The sequence below is a fragment of the Pseudorasbora parva genome, chromosome 4 (genome assembly GCF_024679245.1).
Source record: "Pseudorasbora parva isolate DD20220531a chromosome 4, ASM2467924v1, whole genome shotgun sequence".
Classification (NCBI taxonomy): domain Eukaryota; kingdom Metazoa; phylum Chordata; class Actinopteri; order Cypriniformes; family Gobionidae; genus Pseudorasbora; species Pseudorasbora parva.
The window spans coordinates 24,743,104-24,770,298 of record NC_090175.1 but is presented as its reverse complement, the minus strand read 5'-3'; the positions used below and the strand labels follow the sequence as shown (position 1 = coordinate 24,770,298).

The 27,195-nt window shown below is 37.4% G+C and overlaps 1 protein-coding gene across 2 annotated transcripts; it reads right to left on the bottom strand.

Moving 5' to 3' along the window:
• Positions 1 to 153: 153 nt before the first annotated feature.
• On the bottom strand, positions 154 to 21,863 carry smad1 (SMAD family member 1). Of its 2 annotated transcripts, none has more exons than XM_067441367.1 (7): positions 21,714 to 21,863; positions 11,441 to 12,025; positions 8,305 to 8,583; positions 6,825 to 6,941; positions 3,551 to 3,772; positions 3,053 to 3,309; positions 154 to 1,655 (listed from the first exon to the last, which is right to left on the bottom strand). In XM_067441367.1, the coding sequence occupies exons 2-7, from the start codon at positions 11,838 to 11,840 to the stop codon at positions 1,512 to 1,514; spliced, it is 1,419 nt and encodes a 472-aa protein (XP_067297468.1). In that variant the 5' UTR covers positions 11,841 to 12,025; positions 21,714 to 21,863; the 3' UTR covers positions 154 to 1,511. The 2 variants fall into 2 exon arrangements, with proteins under 2 accessions (XP_067297468.1, XP_067297469.1); XM_067441368.1 differs by having other exon boundaries at positions 6,825 to 6,911.
• Between the last annotated feature and the right edge of the window lie 5,332 nt (positions 21,864 to 27,195).

Here is a 27,195-nt window from a genome sequence, read left to right as displayed (position 1 = left end):
GTTCAACATATTACATTATTTTTATAATATTACATTTGTATTAATGTCACGATATATATTATCCAATGTATACAGGTTACACATCGAATTTGAGACTGTAAAATAGTGATTTGTTTGCCTTAACTTCCAAAACATCAAGAGACAAGAAGGCAGTGATAATGAAACAATTTTATTGAATCTTCCAGTAGAGACTTTGATATTCATGGAATAAAATTGCTTTCTGAGAGTACAAGTAAGCATGAACAGCACAAAAAAAGGACAGAGACAAGAAGCCACTTATGAAAGTGCAGATATGAAGGAACAGCATTATATATTTTCTTCAAAAAATACAAAAATGTTTACATTTTAACAGTGGATGGGATTTCACTATGAATAAAAAACGGAGAGCAAGTTAATCAAAAAAATTAACTACTTTTTACAAAACAATATCTCTAGTGCCATTTAGAATTGTCAACAAAAAGGTAACTCTTATTACTCTAAAAATGCTGGAAACGCACAGGCATTACGTACATTTTTTTCTCTTACTTTTCTAAAGCTGTTTTTGAAAACAGATTATTCATGGCATTTCAGAAAAAAATAACAACAATGAAAGGAGGACGTACTTCCGTGCAGCACAGTGGTGCAGTGCACAACATATGGACAAAGTAAACGATGCTTGCCTCTGCTCATAGACTTACAATCCTGGGGATCAAACCACACTTGCAAAAAAAACCGACTGCACAGCACTTTCTCTAGTAATACGTACATTAACACCCATTTTTGAAATCAGTCGAACACAACTGCGGTAAAATTAGCACAACATACGCATGAGTTTACTCATGCATCCCTACCCACTACTTACATGCCCTAACTCCCCATATGTTTATCCCATTCAAAAGTTTTGAGTAATCAAATATATTTATTTTTCTACATTTGACATTTTTATCCATTTTTGCTACATTTTTTCTTCTTCCCAGCTGTGAGAAATTTTGCATTAATAACCTCATTATTTAGTCACAGCTTTATGCCATTCAGTTCATTTAAAGCATTATATTTCTGCATGTTATCTTACTTTTTTGTCTACCAGACGTTTTCACGCTATACTACTCTGTACAACACTGTACTAGTCTCTAAGCTACGATGCAGATCTTTTTTCGCCAATGGAATACTGATTTGTAAACTGGAAAAAGGAGAAGAAATGCAAAAGTAAAAGAAAGGAAACAAACAAAAGCTGGCTTAAAACCCAACTTCTCTCACAAACAAGACCAAAGGAGGATACTTGCCCCAAGTATGATGGCCTCATCATTTAACATGCTTGGTCACACAAAGTTGTCAAGTATCTTCCAGATTCTCATGGGCTGAGAACTGAGGACTCTTCAGCCAAATGTTATGCCCCCAAACAAACTGCCTTCAAGTAGAATACAAAGCCCACCCTCCTGCCTTCTCCCACCTCTCCCTTTAACTAATGAGCTTCTGCATGGGAACCCAGATTGACAGGGTTACGTTAGCAGTTGCCTTATGATCAGCTCTGCCTAGGACACAGATGAAATGGGGTTGTGAGGTGAGCCCATCTGGGTAAGGACTTTATCTAGCCACTGCAGGGGCCCGTGAAGATGAATCTCAATCCAGCACGGGGTGCTTGTCACATCCTGTCGATGGTACTCTGCACCCCAACCCTAAAAAACAAGTACAATTATATCTATAGTTCTCCTTAAAATTTACAAGAAGGGAAAGTACAGTCAAAAATTAAAATTCTCAATGATTTCTGCTTTTTACTGAAACACGTGGTTCCAAAATAGTATGCATTTCTTTCAATGTCCTTGTGTCTTTTGTTCATACAGCAAAAATCAGTGGGGCTCAAAAAATGTATGATACACTCCTGGAGGAAGACTGTCAATGGCCAGTGACGTCAGCATCAGCTATCAGCATTCAAAATATTGATTTTGAAGATGTTGAGAATGATAGTTTTGAGAATATGTTTGAGATTGTGAATATGAGCCAGATGCTGAATGAACTGGGAAAATGAGCTGTGATGATGGCATAAAACATCTGCTTAAACTGGACCCTTCCAAGCTCCAAAAGGTAATATGCTTTATTTCTTTATTTTATTCTTCTGTAGTTAATCTTGTTAATCTAATATCAGAAGAGTTTTATATCAGTGCGACAGGTAGATAGCAATCCGTGTTAGATACAGAGCCGTCGCTAAAGACCTGAATATGTCATTATGATTGGCAAAACCGTCAAAAATTTAAGAGTTGAAGTTACAGTCTAATTAAAGTTAAGTTTTTCAGCCAAGAGCAATGAGGGAGTTGCCTTTTGTTGTTTGATTAACATAAAAAATTCAGACAGCAGGAGTATTAGGCTGCTGTCACATTAAGAACCAATGCACGGATCCAATATACTGTTACACATGCATTTTATTTCTCAATTATTTACGGTTAGTTAAGACATAAGTGACTAGTATGTTTACAAGGATACTTGCCAAGATGGGCATTTTGACATAATTTTGTTTGACTATGTCTGTTCAAGCACAAGACATGACAGAGAGCTCGATCAGTTTGTGTGAGAAATCAAGCCGTATTTATATAATTTTTTACCTCAAATACAACATATCCAATGGCCTGGAATGCGCTTCATTTCTGGTAAGGTCAAAATACATGCTCTGGGTATACGAGCCAGAACGTGTATTTTGACCTTACCGGAAGTGAAGTGCGTGAAGGCTCGTATACCCAGAGTGAGTATTTTCCAGCGTTGCAGGCTGTTGGATATAGTGTTGTATTTGTGTGATAGTGTAATAATAACTGAGCACTAAATCAGCATATTATAATGATTTCTGAAGGATCCTGTGACACCGAAGACTGGAGTAATGGCTTTAGAAAATTCAGATTTACCATCACAGGAATAAATTTTAATATGTATTAAAATAGAAAACAGTTTTACATTTTAAATTATAATCATATATATGGAGAAAAGCAAGTAATATGCCGATAATTAAATTTTCTGATAATATTCAGAAACATTTTAATATCTTGTATGAATGTATTGCTGGGTGAGTTATCTAGTTATAGCTTACCTTTACAAAGCTCATGCGAATGGTGCACATCTTGGTGAGTTCATAGACGGCTTCAAAACCGTGATTGACGGACTGAGCCAAGAGCTCAGCAAACTCCTGGTTGTTAAAGATCTTTAGGCTGCAGCGACTGGGGATCTTGCATACTGTGGTGGGGTGGAAACCATGGTGGTAGTTGCAGTTGCGGCTCTGGACAAAGATACTGCTGTCGCTCAAACATTCGGCGTACACCTCTCCTCCCACATAATACAAATGGACTCCTGCAAAATTGATGAAAAAATGATTGTGAGTTTACATTATAAAGAATATTGAGCTTATTAAAAGCAATTTCTGACACAGGCCATGTCATCAATATCACATTGCTATCACATTAACATTAGGCCATGTCATAGTTTAGTGCTATATAATTGTGCTAATCAATAATCAATCAATTACATATGCAATATATCCTTTCAGTAGAATAGTTGATTTATACAGAGTCATTTCAGTGACAAGTCAAACCTTTTCCGATGTGGCGTCGGGTGTTCTCGATGGTCGAGTTGCGGTTGACATTCGACAGCAGACCCAGGCAGAAGCGGTTGCGGTTGTTCGAGGGGTCGGTAAAGCCGTCCACCAGAACACTGGTGGAGGAGGCCTGGAAGGCCTCTCCCACGCGATTATTCAGCTCATAGTACACAATGGAGCACCAGTGCTTGGGTTCCTCATAGGCCACAGGCTGAACATCTGCACAAAAAGTTATGAACTCAATGCAAGCCCATATGTGCTTCCGATAGTAAACAGTATGGTGTAAACATTTTCATATAACTAACTCATATTAAAGTGGCATTGATTTGATTTGTTTATATTTTATAATGTAATTTATTCCTTTGATGGCAAAGCTGACTTTTAGCAGTCATTACTTCAGTCTTTGGTGAAACTTTTGAACAATAGTGTATATTTTTAATATTACATTTACATACAGTTACATTTATATTTTAGACTTTTTGGCATAGGCTGGCAATTTCACAGGTTAACATGCTTTATTATTTTATTTGTTTTTGACACAACCCCCCCAAATAGTTTTATTTTGCAATATATTAATGCTCCTTTAGTGCTGGACTGTGTCTTTGAAAGTGATTTAGCAATATGATTAACAGATTTAGACTTGCATCTCATCTCTTACAGCAGAGGGCATATCGATTTTAATAGGGTATTTATATGAGGTCACTGTTGCTAGGCTATTAATGGTAACACTTTAGCAACAGGCAGCAGTGATTGGTTATAATTCACTATTCAAGGGCCTACAAAAAATACAACCAAATCAGCATAATGTGGCATAGCTGTGTGTATCAAATCTCACCACAGTTAACTTATTGGGGGGCTCAAAATACTAATCACTAAAATGTCCTCTTTCTGATATCCACGGCTCTACTCTTCCTACTGTGCTAATCCCAAAGAGAGTGAAATGTGTTTATCTACGGCTTATTTCTTCTCAGCTTCCTCTGATCTGTGACACTAGGCCACAGGTGTGTTTTGTCTACTCTTTTTCCATTAGCCCGATCACAGTGGAAGTGTGCACTACAGCACTGCACAGGATGCAGCTTGAGCACACATCCCCAGACTGTACAGAAACTTCCACAAATATTTTCAACACCTTGCACACACCCCTTACCTCCTGTGGGACACTGGGTTTTTCTATGCAAACTGTATATTTTTTGCTCTGTACAAATTGGTGAGTCATTGATTCTGGAAGTACAGCACTTTTCTTTAGAGAGATATTTAAATTTGCCATAAACACAGGTATTACACATTGTTTTGAGCTACATTTTCCAAACATACATACACTTTTCAAATAGAAAAGTAAAAAATTATTTTTTGCAATCTGTAGAAAAGACTTTCAAGTTTTTGGTATATTTAACAAACGTCCAACAGTTAACGGTGCAATTCACTTTTGATTTACTATGCAGCACTGATATTTTTTCAGCTCTTTTTGGTCATAATTTAGTGTATAGCCTACATACACCGATCAGGCATAACAATATGACCTAATATATGTCCTGATATTATGTTGGTCCCACTTTTGCTGCCAAAACAGCCCTGATCTGTCGAGGCATGAGACCCATGGAGGTGCACTGTGATATCTGGCACCAAGATGTTAGCAGAAGATTCTTTTAGTCCTGTAAGTTGCAATGTGTGGCCTCCATGGATCGGACTTGTTTGTTTAGTACAGCCCACAAATGCTCGGTTAGATTGAGATCTGGAGAATTTGAAGGCCAAATCAACACCTTAAAACTCCTCAAACTATTCCTAAACCATTTTTGCTTTGTGGCAGAACACATTATCTGTTGAAAAAGGTCACAGCAACCAGGGAATACCATTTCCATGAAAGGGTGTACATAGTCTGCAACAATGCTTAGGTAAGTTGTACATGTCAAAATAACATCCACATGGATAGCAGAACCCAAGGTTTCCCAGCAGAACATTGCCCAAAGCAAAAGACTGCCTCCGCCGGCTTGTCTTCTTCCTATAGTGCATCCTGGTGCCATGTGTTCCCCAGGTAAGCAATGCACACTCACCCGGCCATCCATGTCATGTAAAAGGTGATTTAACAGACCAGGCCACCTTCTTCCATTGCTCTGTAGTCCAGTTCTGATGCTCAAGTGCCCACTGACAGGGGTCAGCATTGGCACCCTGCCTGGTCTGCGGATATGCACATATGAATATATAAAACTGCGATTCAATGTGTCTTCTGACACCTTTCTATCAGAACCAGCATTAACTTCTATAGCAATAGGAGCTACAGAAGATCGTCTGTTTGATTGGACCGCACGGACCAGCCTTCGCTCCCCACGTGCATCAATGAGCCTTGGCATGCTCGACAGGAACATGACCCTGTTGCCGTTCACCACTGTTCCTTCCATGGACCAATTTTGATAGATACTGACCATTGCAAACTTTGAACACCAGTCTTCAATGTTTTGGAGATGTTCTGGAGATGCTCCTCTGACCCAGTTATCCCACAATTTGGCCCTCGTCAAACTCGCTCAAATTCACCTTTTCATCAACTCTGAGGAGAAAATGTTCACTTGCTGCCTAATATATCCCACCAACAGGTGCTGTGATAAAGATATAATCAGTGTTATTCACTTCACATGTCAATGGTCATTATGTTATTCCCGATTGGTGTATATGTTGACTATATTAGATTTCGATTTGCACAGTTTGAAGAATAACAGCAGGGTGCTGAATTTTTTTTTTTTTAACAATGCACAGGAAAGTTGTTGGCATCCTTCTGTCTCTAGAGATCCTTCTGTCTTCTGTCTTACAATACTCAAATACAGTAATCAAACAATAAAGAATTACAGTTATAAAAGAAAAAACATTTGCATTTTTTTGTTCATAATCAAGCCACATACTTTGCAGCAAGATAAACCAGATTTAAAAGGATAGTTCACCCAAAAACCAAACAGTTGATGTGCCCCATTGACTTTAATAATATGGGGAGGAAATACTATGGAAGTCCACTGTTTGGTTACATTCTTCAAAATATCTTCTTTTGTGTTCAGCAAAAGCAGGGTGAGTAAATAATTACAGAATTTAAATTTGTGAGTGAACTATCCCTTTAAGTGACAAAAACTTGGACTGTCTTTGACTTTGTGCGTGTGTGTGTGTGTGTGTGCTGCTAATAGCTACAACCAGCCCATGTCAGGCTGTAAGGAAGAGGCTATATCTTTGGTTGAAGCTTTGTGTCCTGTCTTTTTTTTAATGGTGATTTTATGATGCAAATGAAGTGTACCTGGTCGGTTGCTGATCTCCAACGGCAGGTTGGGAACTAGCAGGTTAGTGTCCATTGGCTGTGGACAGTCCTGTGTCATTGGCTCCTCTGGGGGCATATAAGCAGGTGGAGGAGTTTCTTTTGAAGCAACACCCAAAAACACAGGTAAAACAGATGTAGATAAATAAGCATAAATATTACCCCACAGAATCCGCCTTATAACTAATACATACAATATAAATAGACCTAAAATTAATTTCTTCTTAGAAGTACATGGGAGACCACAGAAAGTTTTTTTTTAATTCATATTTGTACCAACATCAAAAGAAAATTTTCATTATTGTGTTTCAGCGATTTTCCAAATGAGGAAAAAAAAACTGGGAGAGATAGATCACAGCAGTCAGAAGAGAAAATTACTCCCTTAGAAGTAACAGAAACCCCATTGCAGCAAATGTTGACTGGTTTTGTCCTTTTTAATTTCATAAAAATAAAAAGGTCTGTAAAAAGGGCCCATAACATGTACTTTGGCTTTAACTAACAGTCTTCTGCCATTAAAATTAATTTTCTCTTCTTACAAGGTACAATTACAAGCTAACTCAGTTGGCAAACAAGGTGTCTGCTGTCCCTTAAAACTACTAATGTTATTATTTGCAGCACCTTTTTATTTCAATACTATTGAATACAATTCGATATGCATGCAGTAATCAAACAAGTATCAAAATAACATATCATTACTATTTAAATTTGACACATTTGACAGGCACTTCTCTGAGAATCAAACCCATGACCTTGTCATTGCTATAGTGCTGTGCTCTATGGTTCTGTCTTAAAATACACTGAAATCTCATAAGAATAGAGCAAATGTTTTGTGTTCCCCGAGAAACTCTGCAAGCAAACAAGGTTTTTTAAACTTTGCAAGCTAAATTTTTTTGTAAAAATAAATATTGAAAATATTTTTTTCCTCCCATCTCATATTTTTTTCCATCACCATGTCCCTTTAGGGACTCTGCTACCATTAAAATGTTTGGGGTCAGGAAGGTTTTTTTTATTATTATAGAATAAAAAGATATACTTTTATTCAACAAGGATGCATTAAATGTATCAAAAGGGACAATAAAAACATTTATAATGTTACAAAATTGTTTCAAATAAATGCTGTTATTTTGAAATTTCTATTTATCAAAGAATCCTAAAAAAAACATATACATCACATTTTCACTAAAAATTATTAAGCAGCACAACTGGTTTCAAAATTAATAATAATAAATGTTTCTTGAGCACCAAAAATGCAGCTTATTTGACTTATTAACACATTTTTAATACATTATAACAGCAATTTGTTATTTTAAATTGTAATAATATTTCACAATATTACCATTTTATTTTCATTTTTGATCAAATAAAGGCAGCTTTTGTGTGCATTTCTTTAAAAACCTTACCAACCCCAAACCTTAATGGGGGGTTTGATAGTGAACATTTTCTCCTATAATATGCAGCTCACCTGGCATCTGAAAAGGGCTCCCTGCATCCGAGCTGGATGGTGAATGGGGGAAGGTGGCTGTACTGCCTGTGCCGCTGTTGGGCGAGCTGGGATAGCTGTTGGTCGGGGAGTTCGGTGTGAAGGGTAGGGCATTTGCTGGCTGCTGGGGAAAGGAGTCAGGGAAGGTGGCGTTCTGAGGCATTGGTGGCTCTGTCTGATGAAGTGGGTTACGGAAGCGTGGCAGCATAGAGAGTTTCGCATTGAACTCACTGTTTCGTGGCACCAGCACGGGTGGCAGCACTAGGAACAGAGAAGAAATATGTCAATCATAAGCAATTAGAATGGAGAAGGTGACATGAGAATCTATCAAACTTTGGTGATTGAACTGAGATATGAATTGTCTTTTTTTGTGTGTATGGACATGTTATGACATAAACACAAAAGAATGAATGAAATGTCCTGCCAAAACAAACCCAACAGCCCTCAATATTAATCATTATTGTAGTGATTTGAAGGATTTTTTTTTAATGAACTGGCTAAATAACTAATTTCTATCAAAACAGTAAATCCTCTAGTGTACCTATGAAGAACTGCACACTCAAAACCACAAATAAACCTAAATGAATGTTAAAATGCTAGTTCCCCCAAGAATAAATAGTCTGTGATCATTCACTCCTCATGTAGTTCCAAATCTGTATGACTTGCTTTATTCTGTGGAACAGAAAATAAGTTATTTTGAAAAATCTGTGTGTCTATCCAATGAAAGTCAATGGGGTCCAAAACTAATTTCATTGTATGGATAAAAACATATACCTTCAAAATATAATCTGCATTTTACAGAATTAAGTAAAGAATACAGATTATGGACATAATAGTAAGTTAATTATTTGTTGAATATTCATGTTTGGGTGAACTATCTGGGTGTAATATAACTAAATATTAGGGTGAACTAATATTTTGTATTTTGTTGTCCACAATTTTCTGGATTTCCGTAAAATATACAGATATAAAATATCTGTATCAAAATATATTATCATCTCATCCAAGAGTGATATTCACAGTTGTCACACACAGACAAGCTCTCTAAAAACAGTAGAGCAATAAAATGTAGTAGCTGGTGTTTTCAAGTGGATATTCAGCTATAAACATATGTCCACCTATGTTGCCCACATGCCTTTTCATTTAGACAGGCTAATAGTTTTTGACTGTCAAGACGTTTCCAGTGAGACCGGTAACTTGTATTTTAGCAATATAGCAATAAATACTGTAAAACAATGGGTGTGGACAGCGTGCTGGCGTTCCGGAGAGGAGGGGAAAGACAGGTGTCCAGATATCCACAGGCCTGTACTACACAAGCGTGTGCAAGGCGGGCAACCACTCTTTCCTGCTATTGTCTATGTGGGTGACAGGAGTTCCTGTAAAACTCTTCCTCTTTACAGCCACATGTTTCAGCCACACACACACACACACACACACACACACACACAAAAGTGTACACAGACCCTGAACAAAGCCTTCATTCTGCCTCCGCCTGGAATTTCCTGCTCCTGCTCTCATAATGTGCACACACACACATACTGTGGACAGCTGTTTCTGTGTTGTCAGCTGACCCTCATCTTCTGCTTAGCCAACAAAAAGGAGGCTGTGCATTTGAAGTCCATTCTTTTACCATTCTTTCAAGCAGAGGTAAAGAAAATGTTCTCGTTTCCTATTAAGACACACAAACACATACACACACACCACACTGAAGGTTTTAAGACTCCCTAGTTTTCAACGCTACTAGATTCTCTCAAGCAGTATCAGGATCAAACAAATGAGAAAAGCACCTGGCAGAGGCCGGAGAGAGATATGGAAGTGGAAGGACAGAAAAAGAAAGAGACCATCTGCAGGAACATTAGTAAAGGAAAACTCATGAACATGCATGGCAATGGTAAATATGGGCTATATGATCCATATGGGATTTACTGACAGACTGGTTTTACTCACTTGCTCTTATAAAGGTTAATATCAACAACAGGAAACAGAAAATCTGTGTTGGAATTACAATATTTTTTGATTTTCAATAATACAAACTGCAGTTCAACTGAAAAAAAATGCACACTAAGATAACCTGATAATAATACTTAAATTATTTCAAACAAAATATTCCAAAAGGACAAAATATCTTTGCTTTAACAATTGAAAGTACAGTTTATATGTGTTTACAGGATCCCACACCTTTAAGCCAATAAATATCCATGACTTGCTCATAATTTGTCAATGATATTTTAAGCTGCTCATGATTTCTAAATAAGGATTTTCACAAACATTTTATAGAGATTAAAATCACTAGGAGTAACCTAAAACAGAAGAACACAGTATATATAATATTAGTATTATAGATTTCTGTGCCTTTCAGCATTCAATACCTGGAAATTACTGGCTTAAAATTCTTGACATTTTCAGGTTTTCCATGACAGTGGGAATCCTATGTTTAGATTGTAAATGAATGCATTTTTTTATTATTTTATGTTCACAAATCTGTAAAGAGAAAGAATATTGCTTCTTTCCATGCACTGACTCATCATTTTAAAGCACATGACTGCTTACTATAACAAACCAAAAGCATTTGAGTGGAGATTGTGAAGGAACGTTTTTTATTAGTTGGACCTTTTCTGAACGAGTTTGTTTTCACAAAATAGTTTCAACAAAATGGAAGATTTATAGATAAGAAATTAAAGATCTGCTGTTGTCATTTGTGGGGTGACTTTCTAGAGTCTTTTGAAGATTTTATAGAAACACACGTTAATAAAGATAATAAATATAACGCTATGTCATTCATAAGTGGGTAAAACAAATCTGAAAATGATTACAATGATATTTTTCCTGTTGTTACCGTTATAGTTGTGCTGTGGACTTTCCGGTTATAATTTTTTTAATTATTATTATTATTATTGTAAATTGTTTAAAGGATTCAATGTTCATAAAAAACACTTTCCACCAACTATTGCTATAGTGATGTAAACTGCAGAAAGGGTCACTGACCGATTCTTTTTGGAACAGATTAAAATAATTGAGTCACTGAGATCAAAAATCAAAATCCCCACTACTAGTCCAAATCAGCTGTTATTATGCACTGCTCATGATCAAACAAGCTCAGTAAAATTTAGTCACTCACCTGGACTGTCCACCCTCTTGTAGTGGTAGGGATTGATGCACACATCCTTCTGCTTAGATCCAAAGGGGAACTCGCAACACTCCAGGGCCTTGAGCTCATGATGTGACTGTAGGTCAGGCCAACGCCACACTCGGCAGTAGATGACATGAGGCAGCCCCTTCCGATGTGACACCTGGAGCCTCCCGTCCAGTGAGCGAGGGATAGTGACACAGTTGCTTGGCTGACCGGGGCAGCTGAGTGCCCTCTCCAGCTCCTCCATAGCACCCTTCTTCTTCTTCAGCTTCTTGACCAGTGCATCCACAGCCTTCTCTGCCCACTTCTCTTCTTCATCACCTTGTTTCCAGCCCAGCAGTCGCTTGACCGCCGGGCTGGTGAAGGAGAAGAGCGAGATGACGCTCATTGTGGCGCCACGTGCGCCCCAGCCAACGTTGTCACACTTACTCCGTAGGATTCCACCCCACAGGAACAAGCACTCTCTGCTTTGCCTCCTCAAAGAGAATCAAAAACTCAACCACAGCGACACATGAAAAAGTGTATTGCTGAAAGTTGTGTTGTTTCACAGTTAGGTCAGATTGTGAAGTGCACCTGTAAAGAGACACAATGAAGTCAGACATTACTTTGGGATCCGTTTAAAAAGATTTATCACTGACACTAAAGATTGAAAAACACTACACTACACTGCCAAGATTCGCAGTCTGAACTAGTCAATGCTAGTTGCCAGATCCAGAGTAGCCAGATTTAACAGACTTACAGAAAATCACATACAGAGTAGACTATGGGCACACCAAAAAGCTGGAAAATGCTGTGAGGTAGGAAGGCAACAAGGAACGTCCGAATCTTATGATCGTATCGCATCCTGTCTAATTATCTAATCTATTTTTGAGGGCAGCATAAACGTATCCTTCATTGGCAACACGATCCCCCTTTCCTGTTTGTCCAATTCTGTGACAGTTGAACTAAAAATAAAATGCCATCTGAAAGTAGCACATCATGGACAGTTTGGGTGTGAATGTATGTTTTTGAACTTAGTTACCACCAAAGCTCTCTTTATTTTGTTGTTTCACAGTCATCTGTCTGAAGTCAGTTTCAAGAGTTACCTTCATGCACAAATGTTGCCTGCGAAGTCATTGCCTGATAGGTCTGCGAGGCAATAAGTCAGCTATCTATGATTCCATCCAGTTAGAGGATATCAAATATGTTTGATATTTTGAACACACATTGTTTTCATTTGTCATTCATCTTCTTGCAATGAGTCACATGTTTCTCCAGTCAGAAAGTGTGTGATCCTCAGTCACTTAGCCTATGACGCTAAATCTGTAACAATTTAGAAAAGTTGGTAAGCGTATGAATGTTTTAAAATCTGTTCAGAATGTATTCGTCTTAATTCCACAAATCCAGAACAAATGAGGCAACACATCTTCTACCCTGAGAACACTGTAAGAAAGACATTATTCTGTTATGGCTTCTAGGAATGGCTGCCTTCGTTCAGAGTCACAGCGCAAAGCTTCCAATTACATCTGCTCCACAGTAAGTTCTCGAAATGGTTTTCGGTATATGGGAAGTGGGATGTGTTCATAGGGCACGCTAAACGATACTGGCGTGACACACTGCTGAGTGATGCTGTATAGCACTGAACAATGTCCTGACTCCTGACTCATCAGTTTCCTCATATGTAAAGAAGCAGCTTGTTACAGGATGCTATTCAAGACACTGCTGTAGGCTTTGAAACATATTTTAAGTTCTAGTTAATTGTTTACATGGTCAAAATACTAGGAATAGAGAAGAAACGCATTTGAGATAAGAATAAGTGTCCATTCAGAGAGATCCCAAGGCAGCCATTCATTAACCAGCATTCATGATAATGCGAAGGGAAGGGAAATAACAGTGTACAATGATTTCACAATTCTTTTCAAGTTATCAGATGGTTACGCATAGCATCCTCACTGGAATAAAGCAAGAGGCATGAAATACATTTTTTCTTTCACAACAAGTACAGGATGACTGAACTTAGAAGTTCTAAGTTGCACAACACTTTTCCAACTCTTTCTAAACAATAGGCTACCTATTGATTCCCCCCCCCCCCCCCCCCCCCCATCATCTTCCACACATAAAGACAACAGGTTTTTTTTGCCAAGGACTTGCCTATGATTGATATGAATCCACTTTCGGTTTTATCAGAGTCTGAATGGCAGGTAAGTGTTATCCACTGACTCTATTCTTGCCCATCAACACTAGATAAGTAAGGTGACATCAGAGAGCAGCTATTTGAACTATGCTGAGTGCTAAGAATAATGTTGTCCTCGGTGAGTGTGACTGCACTCAGCTACTGTTTCACTTTAGAAAGCTTGTCTGATGTAGGTTACAATCAGGGCAAAGTATCACAACACAAATGCCTGGCCAGTTTTGACAATACTATTCTAATTCAATAGGCTAAATGTTTTACAGAGTTAATGCAAACATCTTTTTATCAGTAAAATATTCTTAACAAAATCACAAAATATCTTTGGTTTATGAACTAGCGTGAACTGCACATTCATTGAGTTAAAGTCATTCAATGAAAACAGGTGCTATTTATTAACTGTGAAGGAGAGAGTAGTAGCTGTTATCATGGACCACAGCAACAGGGAGGCTAAAAAGTTGTTCCTATATTTAGCATCATCTTCCAGCCAAATGCTCATTTAAAAGTCTGGGACCTTCTGCTGTTGTCAGGGAGGAGATGAGCAAAGGGTAGGAAGTGCATCACCACTAACCTGCAAGCTTTTTTTTCTGTTGGACTTTGGGTTGTCTTTTATTAACACAAGGGATCTAATTTCTGTAGTCTTTCATTTCATGACATGTTCATTCCTTCTGAGCTTCTTAAGAAGACAAGTGAAGGAAGATAACAGATGGGTTAAAGAAGAATATGTGGGGAATTTTCCATCTGTTCTTGTGGAATAAGGACCAGGTGAGCTTAAAAAGTCTTCATGCCATATATGATCTGTTAATGCATCAAATTGTGTGGATCTTCTATTGCTTGATGCTATTTTAACATGAGTGATTTAGGCATAGGCGTAATATTCAAAGGACTAATATAAACAAAAACAAAGGAATTAGCCTTATTGATTAATTCTGCATTGTTGCTATCATACACATCACAAATACACATATATTTTTTATTTTTTGTAGGTTTTTTTCCCCCTTGAGATATAACCATATAAAAAGTTCCATTTTGATCGCGGTATCAAGTGAGGCTTTAGGTAGATATGATCTCATACAGACTTTTTTTTCCCAGTGAGCTAGATTTTTCTCAAAAACAAATTTTGAGACTGAAAAACATAATGAACAGGAATATGCACACCTACTGATGAACCACTGCAGCATGAGAGTTCATGCAAGTAAAATTTATATTTAGTTTAAAAACATTCAAGAGTAACATTAATGTTATTTTGATACAAAAGGAAAAAGCTGTCATAAATTTGGAGAGTTTTTGATTTGATAATGATATTTGGAGCCAATACAGGTTACCAATTTTTTTGTCATCATGACCCGATACCGATCCCAATCCTTCAAATTTGTGACCTTGAACCACAAAACCAGTCATAAGGGTACATTTTTTAAATTAAGATTCATACATCATCTGAGAGCTGAATAAATAAGCGTTCCATTGATAAAATGGTTTGTTAGGTATTTGGCCAAGATACAATGATTTGAAAATCTGTAATATGAGGGTGCAAAAAAATCCTTTAAAGTTGTTCAAAAGAAGTCCTTAGCAATGCACAGTAATAATAAAACATTTTTGAAATATTTACAATAGGACATTTACAAAATATCTTCAAGTAACATTATCTATACTAAATATCCTAATGATTTTTGGCATAAAAGAAAAATCGATAATTTTGAACCATAAAATGTATTGCTGGCTGTTGCCACAAATATAACCGTGCGACTTTATATGAGGTTTTATTGTCCAGGGTCACATTTAATAATTAAGCTCTCTGTTAAATGTCAGTGTATTTTTCAGATAAGTAATACCACAGATGTTATTTACAGTAATGTTATAGATTGTCAGCAAATAAGCACAAATAAGCACAACAAATAATAATTTTACAATTAATATTTTAATAGGCCTTTAAACACAAGGCTTATGCAAAACACTATCCAGGATACTCTGGCTTATTAATAGCCAACATAAACATGTTACAACCCATAAGGTGTAATTAAACATTGACAATATGTGACCGAGGACGACAAATCAAACAGAAACACTGCAACTCCTAAATAGAACTAAATGAGTAGTCTGATACAAACATTATCAGGAATATTATAATTCAGGAAGTGCTGAGTATTTTGTGTCCTTCCTTCCAATGTGCTACTTAAGTAAGGCAGGATTGTCTTTATGTATTTTATAAATTGCATTTTGCAGAGATAGTCTATTCCCCTTTTATCCAAAACATATGCGGCTGTACTGAATCAATCAACTTTGGATCACTAAACATCAGGCCCTAGAAATAGAAAAGTAATCAAATGTACAAAAACTCTGCATACCATGTATCGCAAGGACAACAACAGCTTGATTAGCTTTCACTTTACCACAAAATGTTTACGTTTACTTAAGATATAAACGTCTTTAGAAGATACTCGCTGACATTTTGACACATAAGTGTGTGTATTTGACTGTGCAAGCCCAGTAAGATAAGTACTCACGCCTGTATGAGCAGCAGTTTTATGTGTGTGTGTGTTCCAGGTGTGTGTCTTGACTGCTCAGAACCCATCTCACAGCATGCACACATATCGAATAAGCACTGTTTCGCTGCTTATTGCGCATGAGTGGTTTCAAATCACTTGTTCTAAAATTGCAAGGCTTAAAAACGCATTGTTTCTTGAGACCGCGTAATAACTCCACACTGGTGATGACATGACTGTAGCACTAGAGTCTGACATCCTCAATTTGGCTTATTTTAGTCATAGAATATGATTATTGGCCGACACCAATCTGCGGCTGATCGACTGGAGCATCCATAGATAAAATGATACAATTCCATACATTTAGAATTTTATTCAAAAATAAAGTAAATGGGTAAATTTAGTAATAATACAGTAATAGCACTTACAGCCTGAAAAAGTGAAATCATGCAATATACATCCAATAGTAACTTACATAGAGTAAACTTACCTATTAAGATCAAGTTTCCATTAAGCACACTACTATCTTTGAGCTAAGATTATAATAAGATAAAAAAAACAATTTTTATCATCCTATTTGATGTCAACCAATTGATGTGTTTGTCACTATATACCTCCTGTAATTTCAAGCTAATCAGACCAATTCACACTGAGATACGGGTTTTCATGTGTTCACACTGTCTGGCGGCCAAAGCTGTCTGAAAACTTTCACCAGAAGAGGAGCCCCTTAAATTTGCACTTTTTATGTTTAAGACTTTTTGGGATTAATATAACTACTTATTGCAAAATTAGGAGATTAATGTTTAGCCTTTTGCATCTGGAACCTGGAAATAATTACAGATCTATAATTACAGAAAAAAAGTTATTTTTACAATGCCAGTTGTTTCATAGGAGCTTTGCAGAGTTAACAGGAAAATAATGCAACAGAATTTGATTCGCCACTCTGGAGAAAACGCTGATGTAATCCAGCTCATTTCAATTGTCATATAGTGTCAATGCGGGCAGGTCAGTAAAATAGTTGAACATTTAAGTGTCTGAGCAAGTACAAATAACTAAGTAAGCCAAAAGTGATGATGACGAGGAGACAAAACTCCTTTGGGGTAAGAATGGAGAAAAAATCCTAGAAGAAACCAGGCTCAGTCGGGGTGCCAGTTCTCCTCTGGCCAACGAACAAACAGTCTATGAATATGATTCTGCCAACATTAAAAGTCATAAGTCATATTAGATTAGCTATTAGCTTATTAGCTGTATAAGTGTGTGCTACACTAATATATTACTTCACAGGCATTACTGGCTTGTACTTTTCAATCCATTATAATATACATTTACAGTTTATTGATGTTCTGTGGTTTTACATACTATCATTTTTAAAGACTTCATATTATTGTAAGGTGAGCTTAAAGGGTGCACTACTATGAAAATCAGCTTCAGTGTGACATCAATAAGAAAAAGTATAATTTCATAGATATTTTCAATAATAGCCGTTCATATTAAAATGTGTATGAACATGATGACTTATATTATTAATTTAGCAAAATTGTCCTTTTAAATGTAATTTAATCATATTTATAATATTTTTTTTTGCTGGTTCAATTAAACTCAGTGTGCTTGTCTGAAGCTTATCCACATTGAATGTCTATGTAAATACTTCATAAACAGTAAATTATAATCATAATTTAATATTTAAAGTCTGTTTATGAAATATCACTGTTAATATTTATACAATTATTCTTTAAAAATCTTGTTTAAAATAACAAGAATTTTCACTCAAAAAATGGCAACAGGGGTGTAACATGTACCTATTACGCACAGCCAGACTTTTTGCATTTAATAATGTACATCTTAATTGAAATGCTTGGTCGTTTAAAATAAAATTAAAGCTACACAACTTTTTTAGTTTATTCTTAGCTAAAAACACTTAGTTCTTTCAAAAATATATGTGCTAATTAATGTATAGTTACTTCTTTCAACTAATAAAGTATTCTCGTAAGTTTATAATATGCCATTGAAAATAAATACGGGTGAGGGGTTCGAATGCTGGTCACCATGTTGCCCCTCCATCTTGAAAGTACATTAGCCAAAGAGGGACATACCCGTAAATTCAAGCTTCGCCTTTTGCGGTTTAACACTCGATGGCACCGTGTCAAATGTGAAGAGGGGTATTGCATGTTAATCTTGGACTAAATCGGCCACCGTAGGAGTTAAAACGAAATCAGAATTGAGAGGAATAGAAACTATTACTCACTGGATGGTCATATACCTTTTCACCACTAGATGGGGGAAAATATTACACAGTGTAGCTTTAAATATTATTGTGTGAGAGATTAATATTTTATTTCAACATAACTTATTTTACTGAAACCAATACCCTGTGCATTAACATGTTTCAATGTAGACATTGGTGAGCTTAATAGGTACGTTTACCATTAACATTATGAGAGAAAAATAAGAAACCTAGGGGTTGAGAAAAGTGAAATTGTCACTAACATTAAGATGATATCAAACATTGCAACTCACTTACATTGAACGTGCGAGAAATGCAATATTACAAGGAACATATTATGACACACTAGATTTTCTCTGATGACTAAAAGTTTGTTGGGACAGAGAAACTCTTCAACACCTGTGTGTGACTGTGTGGGACAAGTATCTCCCTGACACATCAAGAGCCTCTTTATCTTTACATATCACAGGCAGCCCAAGCTTCTCATTGTCAAAGGCTGTAGGGCACTTCAAACTCAAACACACATGCAGCTGTTCCCTTAGGGAAGCTGTCATACATGTTGAAAGCACCCTTCCCAAACCCAAACACCACACAGATCGGGTATTCCCACAGCAGGTGCTGTTTGAACAACAATAGACACTGTTCTCAGACCAGGCCTACTAGGTTTGGTAATATCTTCTTGTCTGTCTAGTTAGCTTTGATGACTACCAACAGGTCTTCAAGTTGCTAGCCAGCTTCCTTGTTTAATTCAATTCCATGTCATTTTGAGAGGAATTCCACAGTCCAAACATCTAGGCAACTGCATACAAAAGCTGTCCGAGGGATGGGAATTGATACATATTATTGAGGATTCATAAAATCTGGCCACTAGTCTGACCACACACTTACATAAAGGTCAATATACCATTATATTGACTCAGACGATGTTAGTTTGGGCTGTCTGGAGCCTAGTCAAAACAACCAATGCTTAAAGACAAGTTCACTGTGCGGGCCAACTGCCTAATGCTGGGCCATGGGATGCAAAATTCGGTGGAGACTAAATGAGTGTAAGATGAGCGTAAAGGGGTCATGTCAGTAAACTGTGAGCTGCCTGCTTGAAAAATTGCACAAATGGACCAAAACGGCAGTTTCGGTTTCTACATTTGCAATGCAGGGCGGCCATTAAAATGCAATCATTAAACGTTTCAGCTAGTGCACTCCAGGCCTGAGTGCATGTAAATATTAGCATTAGCTTGAGGGTTGGTGCAGCAGGCAGAGCTAATGTGGCTCCCATCACGCAACTTTGACAGCCTTGACCCCCCGCATCATATCCATGTATCATTTTGCGCTGGTTCAGTGCCGTTAATCAATTTAGGAGGCAGTAATGATGCTCTCTCGGCCGTCCCAGGGGACTCTGCATTATAAAGAACTTACATTATTTATCAAGGGCTGGATCTGGGGCCCTCCATTAAGCGCCAGCTCAATTGCGATGTTCTCTAATAAAAAAAATAAAAAAGCTTGGGGGGGTTGGACAAATGGAGAAGGAGGGATAAAGAGAAAAGCGAGAGTGAGAAAGGCAGACACTCAGACCAAGAGCAAGTGCGCTTCAAACTCCCTGTGATGCCACATTTAAATCAAACTGACCAAAGGTTCATGCACAACAGCTAATGCTCTGTAAACTGATGGCTAATCATTTGTTCTCAGACTTCAGGGATTCTCTGAGCCAAGAAACCACCAAGATTACAGAAAGAGGGCTAACCTGTTACACTTACAGAAAACAAATGACTGGAAAAGCATGTATCTTCATTTATATACTATACATCCCCTATGGTGTGTGTCCAAATACAGACCTGAAATGGATTCACTTTACACTTTGCAAACAGAAAGCAAGGACACTATAATAATCTGTGAGTGTGAACAAAATGCCTGTCAGCTGTCTTGTGTAATGATATGAAATTGTGATGGATACATCTATACTGGATAGGTAAGATGATGTTTTTTGTTTTTTGTTTTTTTGTTTTGTGGCCATGTTATTGGATATCTGCCTCATTATAACAGCAGCAACAACAAAATATAATAATAATTATCATTATTATTTAAAATGACAACCACAACAACAATAATAAAAACGTTTTAAAGTGTGACCCCATACAAACATGAAAGCTATATGAAAATGTAAAGTAAATACATCAAATTTTATTTAAAAAAATCATTTAAGATTTGGTTATGTGGGTATGGCAGGGGGTCTTTGTATTTACTCTTTGATCTCAAACTAATTTTTGTGAAAAATTCAATGAAAGCCAACATTACGAAACTAAAGCTCATTGTCTCACCTGTTTTAATGTAATGTACAAGTATTTGTAAATGTAACTGGCAGACCCCCTGCTTTACCCAAGTTGTTTTAATTATTGCTGTTGTTGGAATGGAATGTACAAATATAATGTATCTGTATTCTGAAAATGTAATTATTTTAATGGCTTTTTGTACTATACACACATATAGAGTCAGCCTTAAAATGTAACATTCAGTTTTATACAATGTAACAGAGGTGCATTGCTCATCTCTGTTCACTATGCATGCGATCTATGCCCCAAGACAACTCACCCAAACATTACAGTAAGTTAAATGCTGATATTAGACTATCACACACTCATTGTCTATGTCTGTCACACACACACAAACACACACACACACACAATGTGTCAGAATAAAACAATCCAAGCAAATCATGGACAAGGACAAATTCTTGTCCTTTGAGTAATCTGATATGTCATCTTCAATGATGTCAGGAAATCTGGCTCAGGTCACAGTCTCTGCATGCATCATGTACGGGGGCAAATATTCTCTGTAAGTGATGCGTATGATTTATTGCCATTTTTGAGTAATCAAAAAATATCACAATAAATAGAAGTGTGGCAAAGCATGAAATGGACTATAATGAATAAATAATAAAGAAATGGCAAAACAGATTTTATCACATTTGTCTGGATTCAATAATCAAGGTCAATGATTGAATCAAAAAGTATATCAATAAATACTGACATAAAAAGGTCACATTCATATTAAAACTGATTGCTCCAATAGCTAATGGAAAACAAAACATCAACAACAGCACAAACATCATGTGACAGTCAAACAAAATGGTACTTTATGGAATATTACAAAGAGCATAACAGGCTGATGTGCAGACACAGCACATGAACCATAGCAAATACGGAGTGATTTACTCTCATGGGTTGTTAGAAAGAACGACCAAGTTGGATGCTTCATTGCTGAGCTCAGTGCGCGAGAAACACTCGGTTAAGAAGTTATAAATTGCGCGTTCCTCTAAGGAGCATTCACAAACGTGCCGTTTGTATTTTCACAGTTTGTTGACGCGTTTAAACAGAAAAGTAAAGTTTACTGTACCTTGTGCGCCACCTCGACGCGATCCTTCACAGCTTTCATACAAGACTCGCTTCTCGCTGTGCTTTCGCCTGGCGTCAGTGTGTCGCGGACCGCCGCACCCTCCGCACTGAACTCGTATCATGCCGCGGGATGTAGTGAGGGGCGGTGCGCAAGTCCTAACAAGTCCTACTTTTTTACACATTCAACGTTTTCAAAGTACTGTGGAATGAATTATGTAACATTGTAACAATGTAGCCTACTCTTTTTAGGGCCCGAGGAGGCTAGTCTGCGGTCCATCATGGCACTGCCCTGGGTAGGACCATGGGAAAACCATGTGGTGCAATGAGCGTATGATGCTGTTAATTCAAGCACAGCATACTACAGCATGAACTGACGAAAATGATCACTGTGCAGAAGGCTACAGTAGGGGAATACAGATAGCTACTGTGACTAAAAATCAGCATCAAGTTAATCCCATAATGACAGATGCCATTTAAATGTGCATATCTTGAAAGACAACCTGCGAACATGCCTTTAATAATCAGAAAGTGTTCCATCTGTATTCACCCTTTATGTTAAATATATCCTGTTGATTGATTTATGGTGTCTTTATAGTGCCATAAAATTCTAAAAAATAAAAAACTATTTAAAAAAGTGTTTAAGTAGGCTAATTTAGAATGTTTTATGTGATATTTATATGTAATTGATAGTAAAATTATTACATTTAGTTTATATATATATATATATATATACATACATACATACATACACACACACACACACACACACACACACACACACACAAACACACACAAAGCATATACACATAACATTGGTGTAATCAATTGGACAAAAGTAAATTAAGTTTAGTTTACAAATAATAATAATAATAATTTGCCACGGTCTGTACCAATATCGATTGAAATAAATTTAAATACATTGAACGGAATAACAAGTTGAAACATAAAATGACAATCCATCATCCCTGAAGAAAGTCATTAAGTCTATATTTTCTACAAAGGATAAATGAAATGATGAAATAAATGAATTTAAGAAAGCATTCATAATAGGTTGACATTAAATGTCAAGAATCAGCCTAAGTATTTATATATTTAAATAAAACTATTAACTCCTCATTTAACAATCCGGCTACATTATGTTTCTGAGTTTGCGAGAGCTCATGGAACTATATAAATCTGTGGCGGCGGCGGAAGGAGACTATCGAGAGTAGGAGTGCTGCTAGCGCAGATTACGTCACGCGTTTGGCGACAGAATGTCTGAGTGAGGCGCGAGTAAGCTGCACGTGAATGTGAAATCTGGGAAAACACTGCGAGCTGAGAGTGCGCTTTTAAGAAATGTGCAGAAATATAAAACAGTTATTATATGTCCAAAATTGGTCGCATATTTTTTATTTATTTATGTATGCATTGCTATTGGCTTTATCATCATCCTTTAGACATATTTGTGACTTGCAAGGGTCATGTTAAAGAAGCTGCAGCATGACTTTTTCTCACTTCATTTGCTTAGTTACTTATATGCACATTTTCTATAACTGCATTGGATTCATTTAATGTTTTCTTCAGTATAAATAAGTAGAAATTTGAATGTAAAATTCAATGAGACTAACTCAAAATAACATTTCCAGTCACAGAATGCTAAACAATGAGCATCAATGTAGGCCAATTTCTAGCAGCTGCATGTATTTAAAGTTTGAAAACAACTAGACAGACACAACTAATGCATTTTCACACATAATGGATGTCTTACGTGAATGTTTTTTGCTTAATGACATACACCTAGCTTTCAGGATAAAGTCGCCTCCTAATGAGTGAGCAAACTACAATGCTCATCTTGTCTCCCACTGGGCTGCTGTCAGGTGCACTTTCAGTTTGAGTCCTTTTGTCTTAAAAGTATCATCACCCACTGCTGTGGAGGGAGGAGAGGTCGTAGGAGGGCCTCTCACCTCTGCCACTGAGTCTTCATTCACCCTCATCACAATGGAGCCGGACGGTTGTGCCATAGGAATGTGAGGTAGTGCTGGACTATGCCCACATTCTGCTTACCGAAGAACAGTGTTGTACAAAATGTCTCGACCTAAAGAAACAGTCTCTAAATCAGTGGTATTTTTTTCACTTCTTTCTGGGAGCCAAACTGTGCGCTTGCTTATACTCATTTGTGCTTTGGTGCCATCAGCGGTCTTTGGCACAGTACTGGTGTTTTCAGTAATGCTAAGCATGATGGCAGAGAATCAGGCAGCTCACATTTCAAACAGGCGCCTCCATTGACACCGTGCTCCTGCTCTTCTAGAAATAATGTCTGGAGTGGTAATATTTAAATACTGTCTCCAAGGGCTTTTATTTTATTTATCCTGCGAACCTTCATACGCCACGGACCATAAAATCACCTGCATGAGTACTTTTGTTGCTTGAGTTAGTCAAGTCAAGTCACAAGTTTAATTACACAGCTCTTAATAAAAAATAGATTGTTTAAGCAGCTACACGCACTCTTAAAAATAAAGGATCCGGGGATTTTTCTCAGCAATGCCATATAAGAACCATTTTTGGTTGCCCAAAGTACCTTTCAGTGGTCAGTTCTTAAAATAACCTTTTGTTCTTTTCTTAGAGTGAGGAACATTTAAATAATCTGGAAAACCTTTTTCCACTTTACTTTTGTGCAATGGAAGGGTTGCATGGATGTGTACAATTTGAATTTTTCTGGATAGTAATACAGCTTTGCTACCATTATAAGGCCTAAAACGACCATAAAAATGACAAGAAAAACTTTACTGCTCAAACAATATGTTTTAAGAGAAGAATGAAAGTGCATTTTAAAAGTATGAGCTTCGCGTTTCTGCTTTAAACCCTCCAAGAAATGTACACATTGTGTTCTATAAGTGATTATACCATTCACTTGTATAAGTGTTACCTTGATTTTTGCTTTTATTAGTCTTTTATTGGGGCGGGGGTTTATTATGCTGTTTATTGAGCTTAACATACATTGAACTGTTGTTCAAAATATTTAAGACATATTAATGACTTACATATAGACATATAAATTAGAATAACAACGCTGTGTCTTATGTAGAGCTGTGTATAGCTAAACTGAATTTGCCTTATATCTAATAAACTTGGCAACATTCACACTGTTATTGAACTAAACTGAATCAACATAGAAGTAAATTTATCTGAATAATGACACGGTTGTCTTTTTGAGATACTTTACAGCTGGAATTGTATTAGTTTCATAACTTTGCAAAATTAATACTGCTATTTTCTTGTTTGAATGGTTCCCCGAAGAACGTTTAACACTGAAGTCATGATAACATGCTCTTTTGACTACAATTAAGTACAAACTGGCTCCATTCACGCTATTGTACTGTACCTGTAAGTGCCTCACTGTAACCTAGATTTAGCTCCTCTTATTTTTATTTTTTTAAGCAGGAGTAGGGCCAAGTTGAAATTTATTTTTTTGTGGTTATACCTTTTCCAGCTCTCTCTGAGGTATTGCGGTAACAGCAGTAGTTCTGAAGGTATGTGGCTTAAGAGATGAGAGAGCACAGTGGCCTTGACAGCTGCATGCCTCCTATTTTCCTCCCTTATAGGATAACAACTTTGTTGACTAGCACTTGTTCAAATGGACAATATGTTATTTGTAAATGGGCGGCGTGTAAGATGAAGCCTCCCACCCTAGCCTGGCTAGAGTTAACCCCTTTCCCCAGCATCAGCAATCCCCATCGCTGCTAGGAGGGTGGTCTGCCTTACCCCAGGGTGGAGAGAGGAATAAGAGGACAATTGTGGGGCTTTGCACAAAGCTCAAGAGGCTGGAACAGCTGCCATGGTCACTTGGTGGAGGGCTTGCATACTGAAGACCACGCTAGCATAAAAGCATTTGCCAAGTTCGCCCTTGTCATTTCAGTCATAAAAAAAGCATATTGAGCAGTATTTAGCGAACACATCATATATTGTTGCAATATTTAGATGTTATCCAAAGAAATTTCTTGGCACATTATTTTAAGGGGTGATGAATTGAGAAAACAACTTTCCCTTGAGCTTTTGATATATAAAGGGTCATGATAATATAAGATTATTCTTTAAAGGGTTACTTCAGCGATTAGCATATGGCTTTGTATCAGTAGAAACCCTGGAGTATATTCAAATTATTGTGCTTTCCCCCCTCATATTTCCCTGAGACAAGAGATTTATGCATTTTATTTCTGGAAAAATTCCTCCTATGATGCAAATTGACGATTTTTGCATCATAGTAGGAATGTTTGCCCAAAGGCTAAAGACTACAGCCAGCAGAGGGAGCCATTTCCGCATGTTTTGAATTCGCGCATGGGGGATGGGAGATTACACTCAGCTTGCAGGGAGAGCTCAGCTGGCAGGCACTCATTTAAATGGAGCTATGGTGTGCAATGTAAGTCTTTTAACTTCTCAAATTAATTTCTATGAAAGTTAAGCTTGTAAAGGAATGAACTGAAACGCGCCAGACTGAACTCGCGTTGTGAATGTATGCCGCGAGTGTAGTCGCGATTACCTCAGCTCTCATCACTCGTGCAGTTAGTGCTGAGTGCTGTGATACTCGCGCAGTGACTCACTCATTATATTGAACCATAGACCGTAAAAAAATATGGACGACTCGACATCATCCGTTTCCGCTTGCCATATTTGAAGCTTTCAGGCAGCCTTGCACGGCGCGGACATCTTGGGACCGAGTCTGCGCAGTAGCGATTTCGGGACCGGAGTTGCGCAGTAGAGCGCAGGAAGTAGAGCAGGAAGTACAGCTGCGATATCAAAAGCCCGCCCACACTCTCGCAGATGCAGAACAATTAATTATGTTGGTGTGAAATAAACAGTTATGGAAATGTAAAAATTAAAGCTAAAGCTCCAATCTGCTCCCAAAAATTTCGAAAAAAGTCCGTTAGTGCCTCAGTGACAACTTCACTCAGAGAAGCCGTCAGTCTCAGCTGTCAATCATGACGTCACACCCCCCGTTTTTATAGCATCAAATAACTAACTCAAAGTAAACTTATTTTTAAAACGAACACCTGAAATGAAATCATCGTGACGATAACTGCCTTCAGTGACATAAACTAACTTTGGGGGAAAATTTTTGAAGTGTAATTTTATTATTTAGTTTGCCTCGCGTCCATTAGAAAACACAGAGGGGCGGCTATACTGGGACCGGTCACCGGGGGGCGATCGAGGTGCGAAAGCTTCAGTAAATGAGAGGGAGACTGCAGGCTTGTATTGAACAGACACGTTCAGTTTTTAATCGTAGTGTCTCCTCTAACTCAGTTACTGTAATCAAGTTGGTGACGTTGGGGAATGGCACAGGGCAGCGAAGCATTCTGGGAATTGTAGTCTTTCATCCCCATGGGACAAAAATACCTTTTCTGTCTTTTCTCAGTCTAGAAGACACCAAATTCAAAAATAATTTCACATTTCTACTGCATTGATGACCCAGTTTAAATACAGATTCATCTTCCCAGCGCTGAAGTACC

Bases quoted from the DNA above. Each gene is read 5' to 3' on its own strand.
- smad1 (XM_067441367.1), bottom strand. From the start codon at position 11,840: ATGAGCGTCATCTCGCTCTTCTCCTTCACCAGCCCGGCGGTCAAGCGA. The intron at 3,310-3,550 runs GTTTGACTTGTC...TCAATTTTGCAG, and splicing joins CCGACGCCACATCGGAAAAG to GAGTCCATTTGTATTATGTG. The intron at 1,656-3,052 runs GTAAGCTATAAC...CTTGTTTTTTAG, and splicing joins TTCGCATGAGCTTTGTAAAG to GGTTGGGGTGCAGAGTACCA.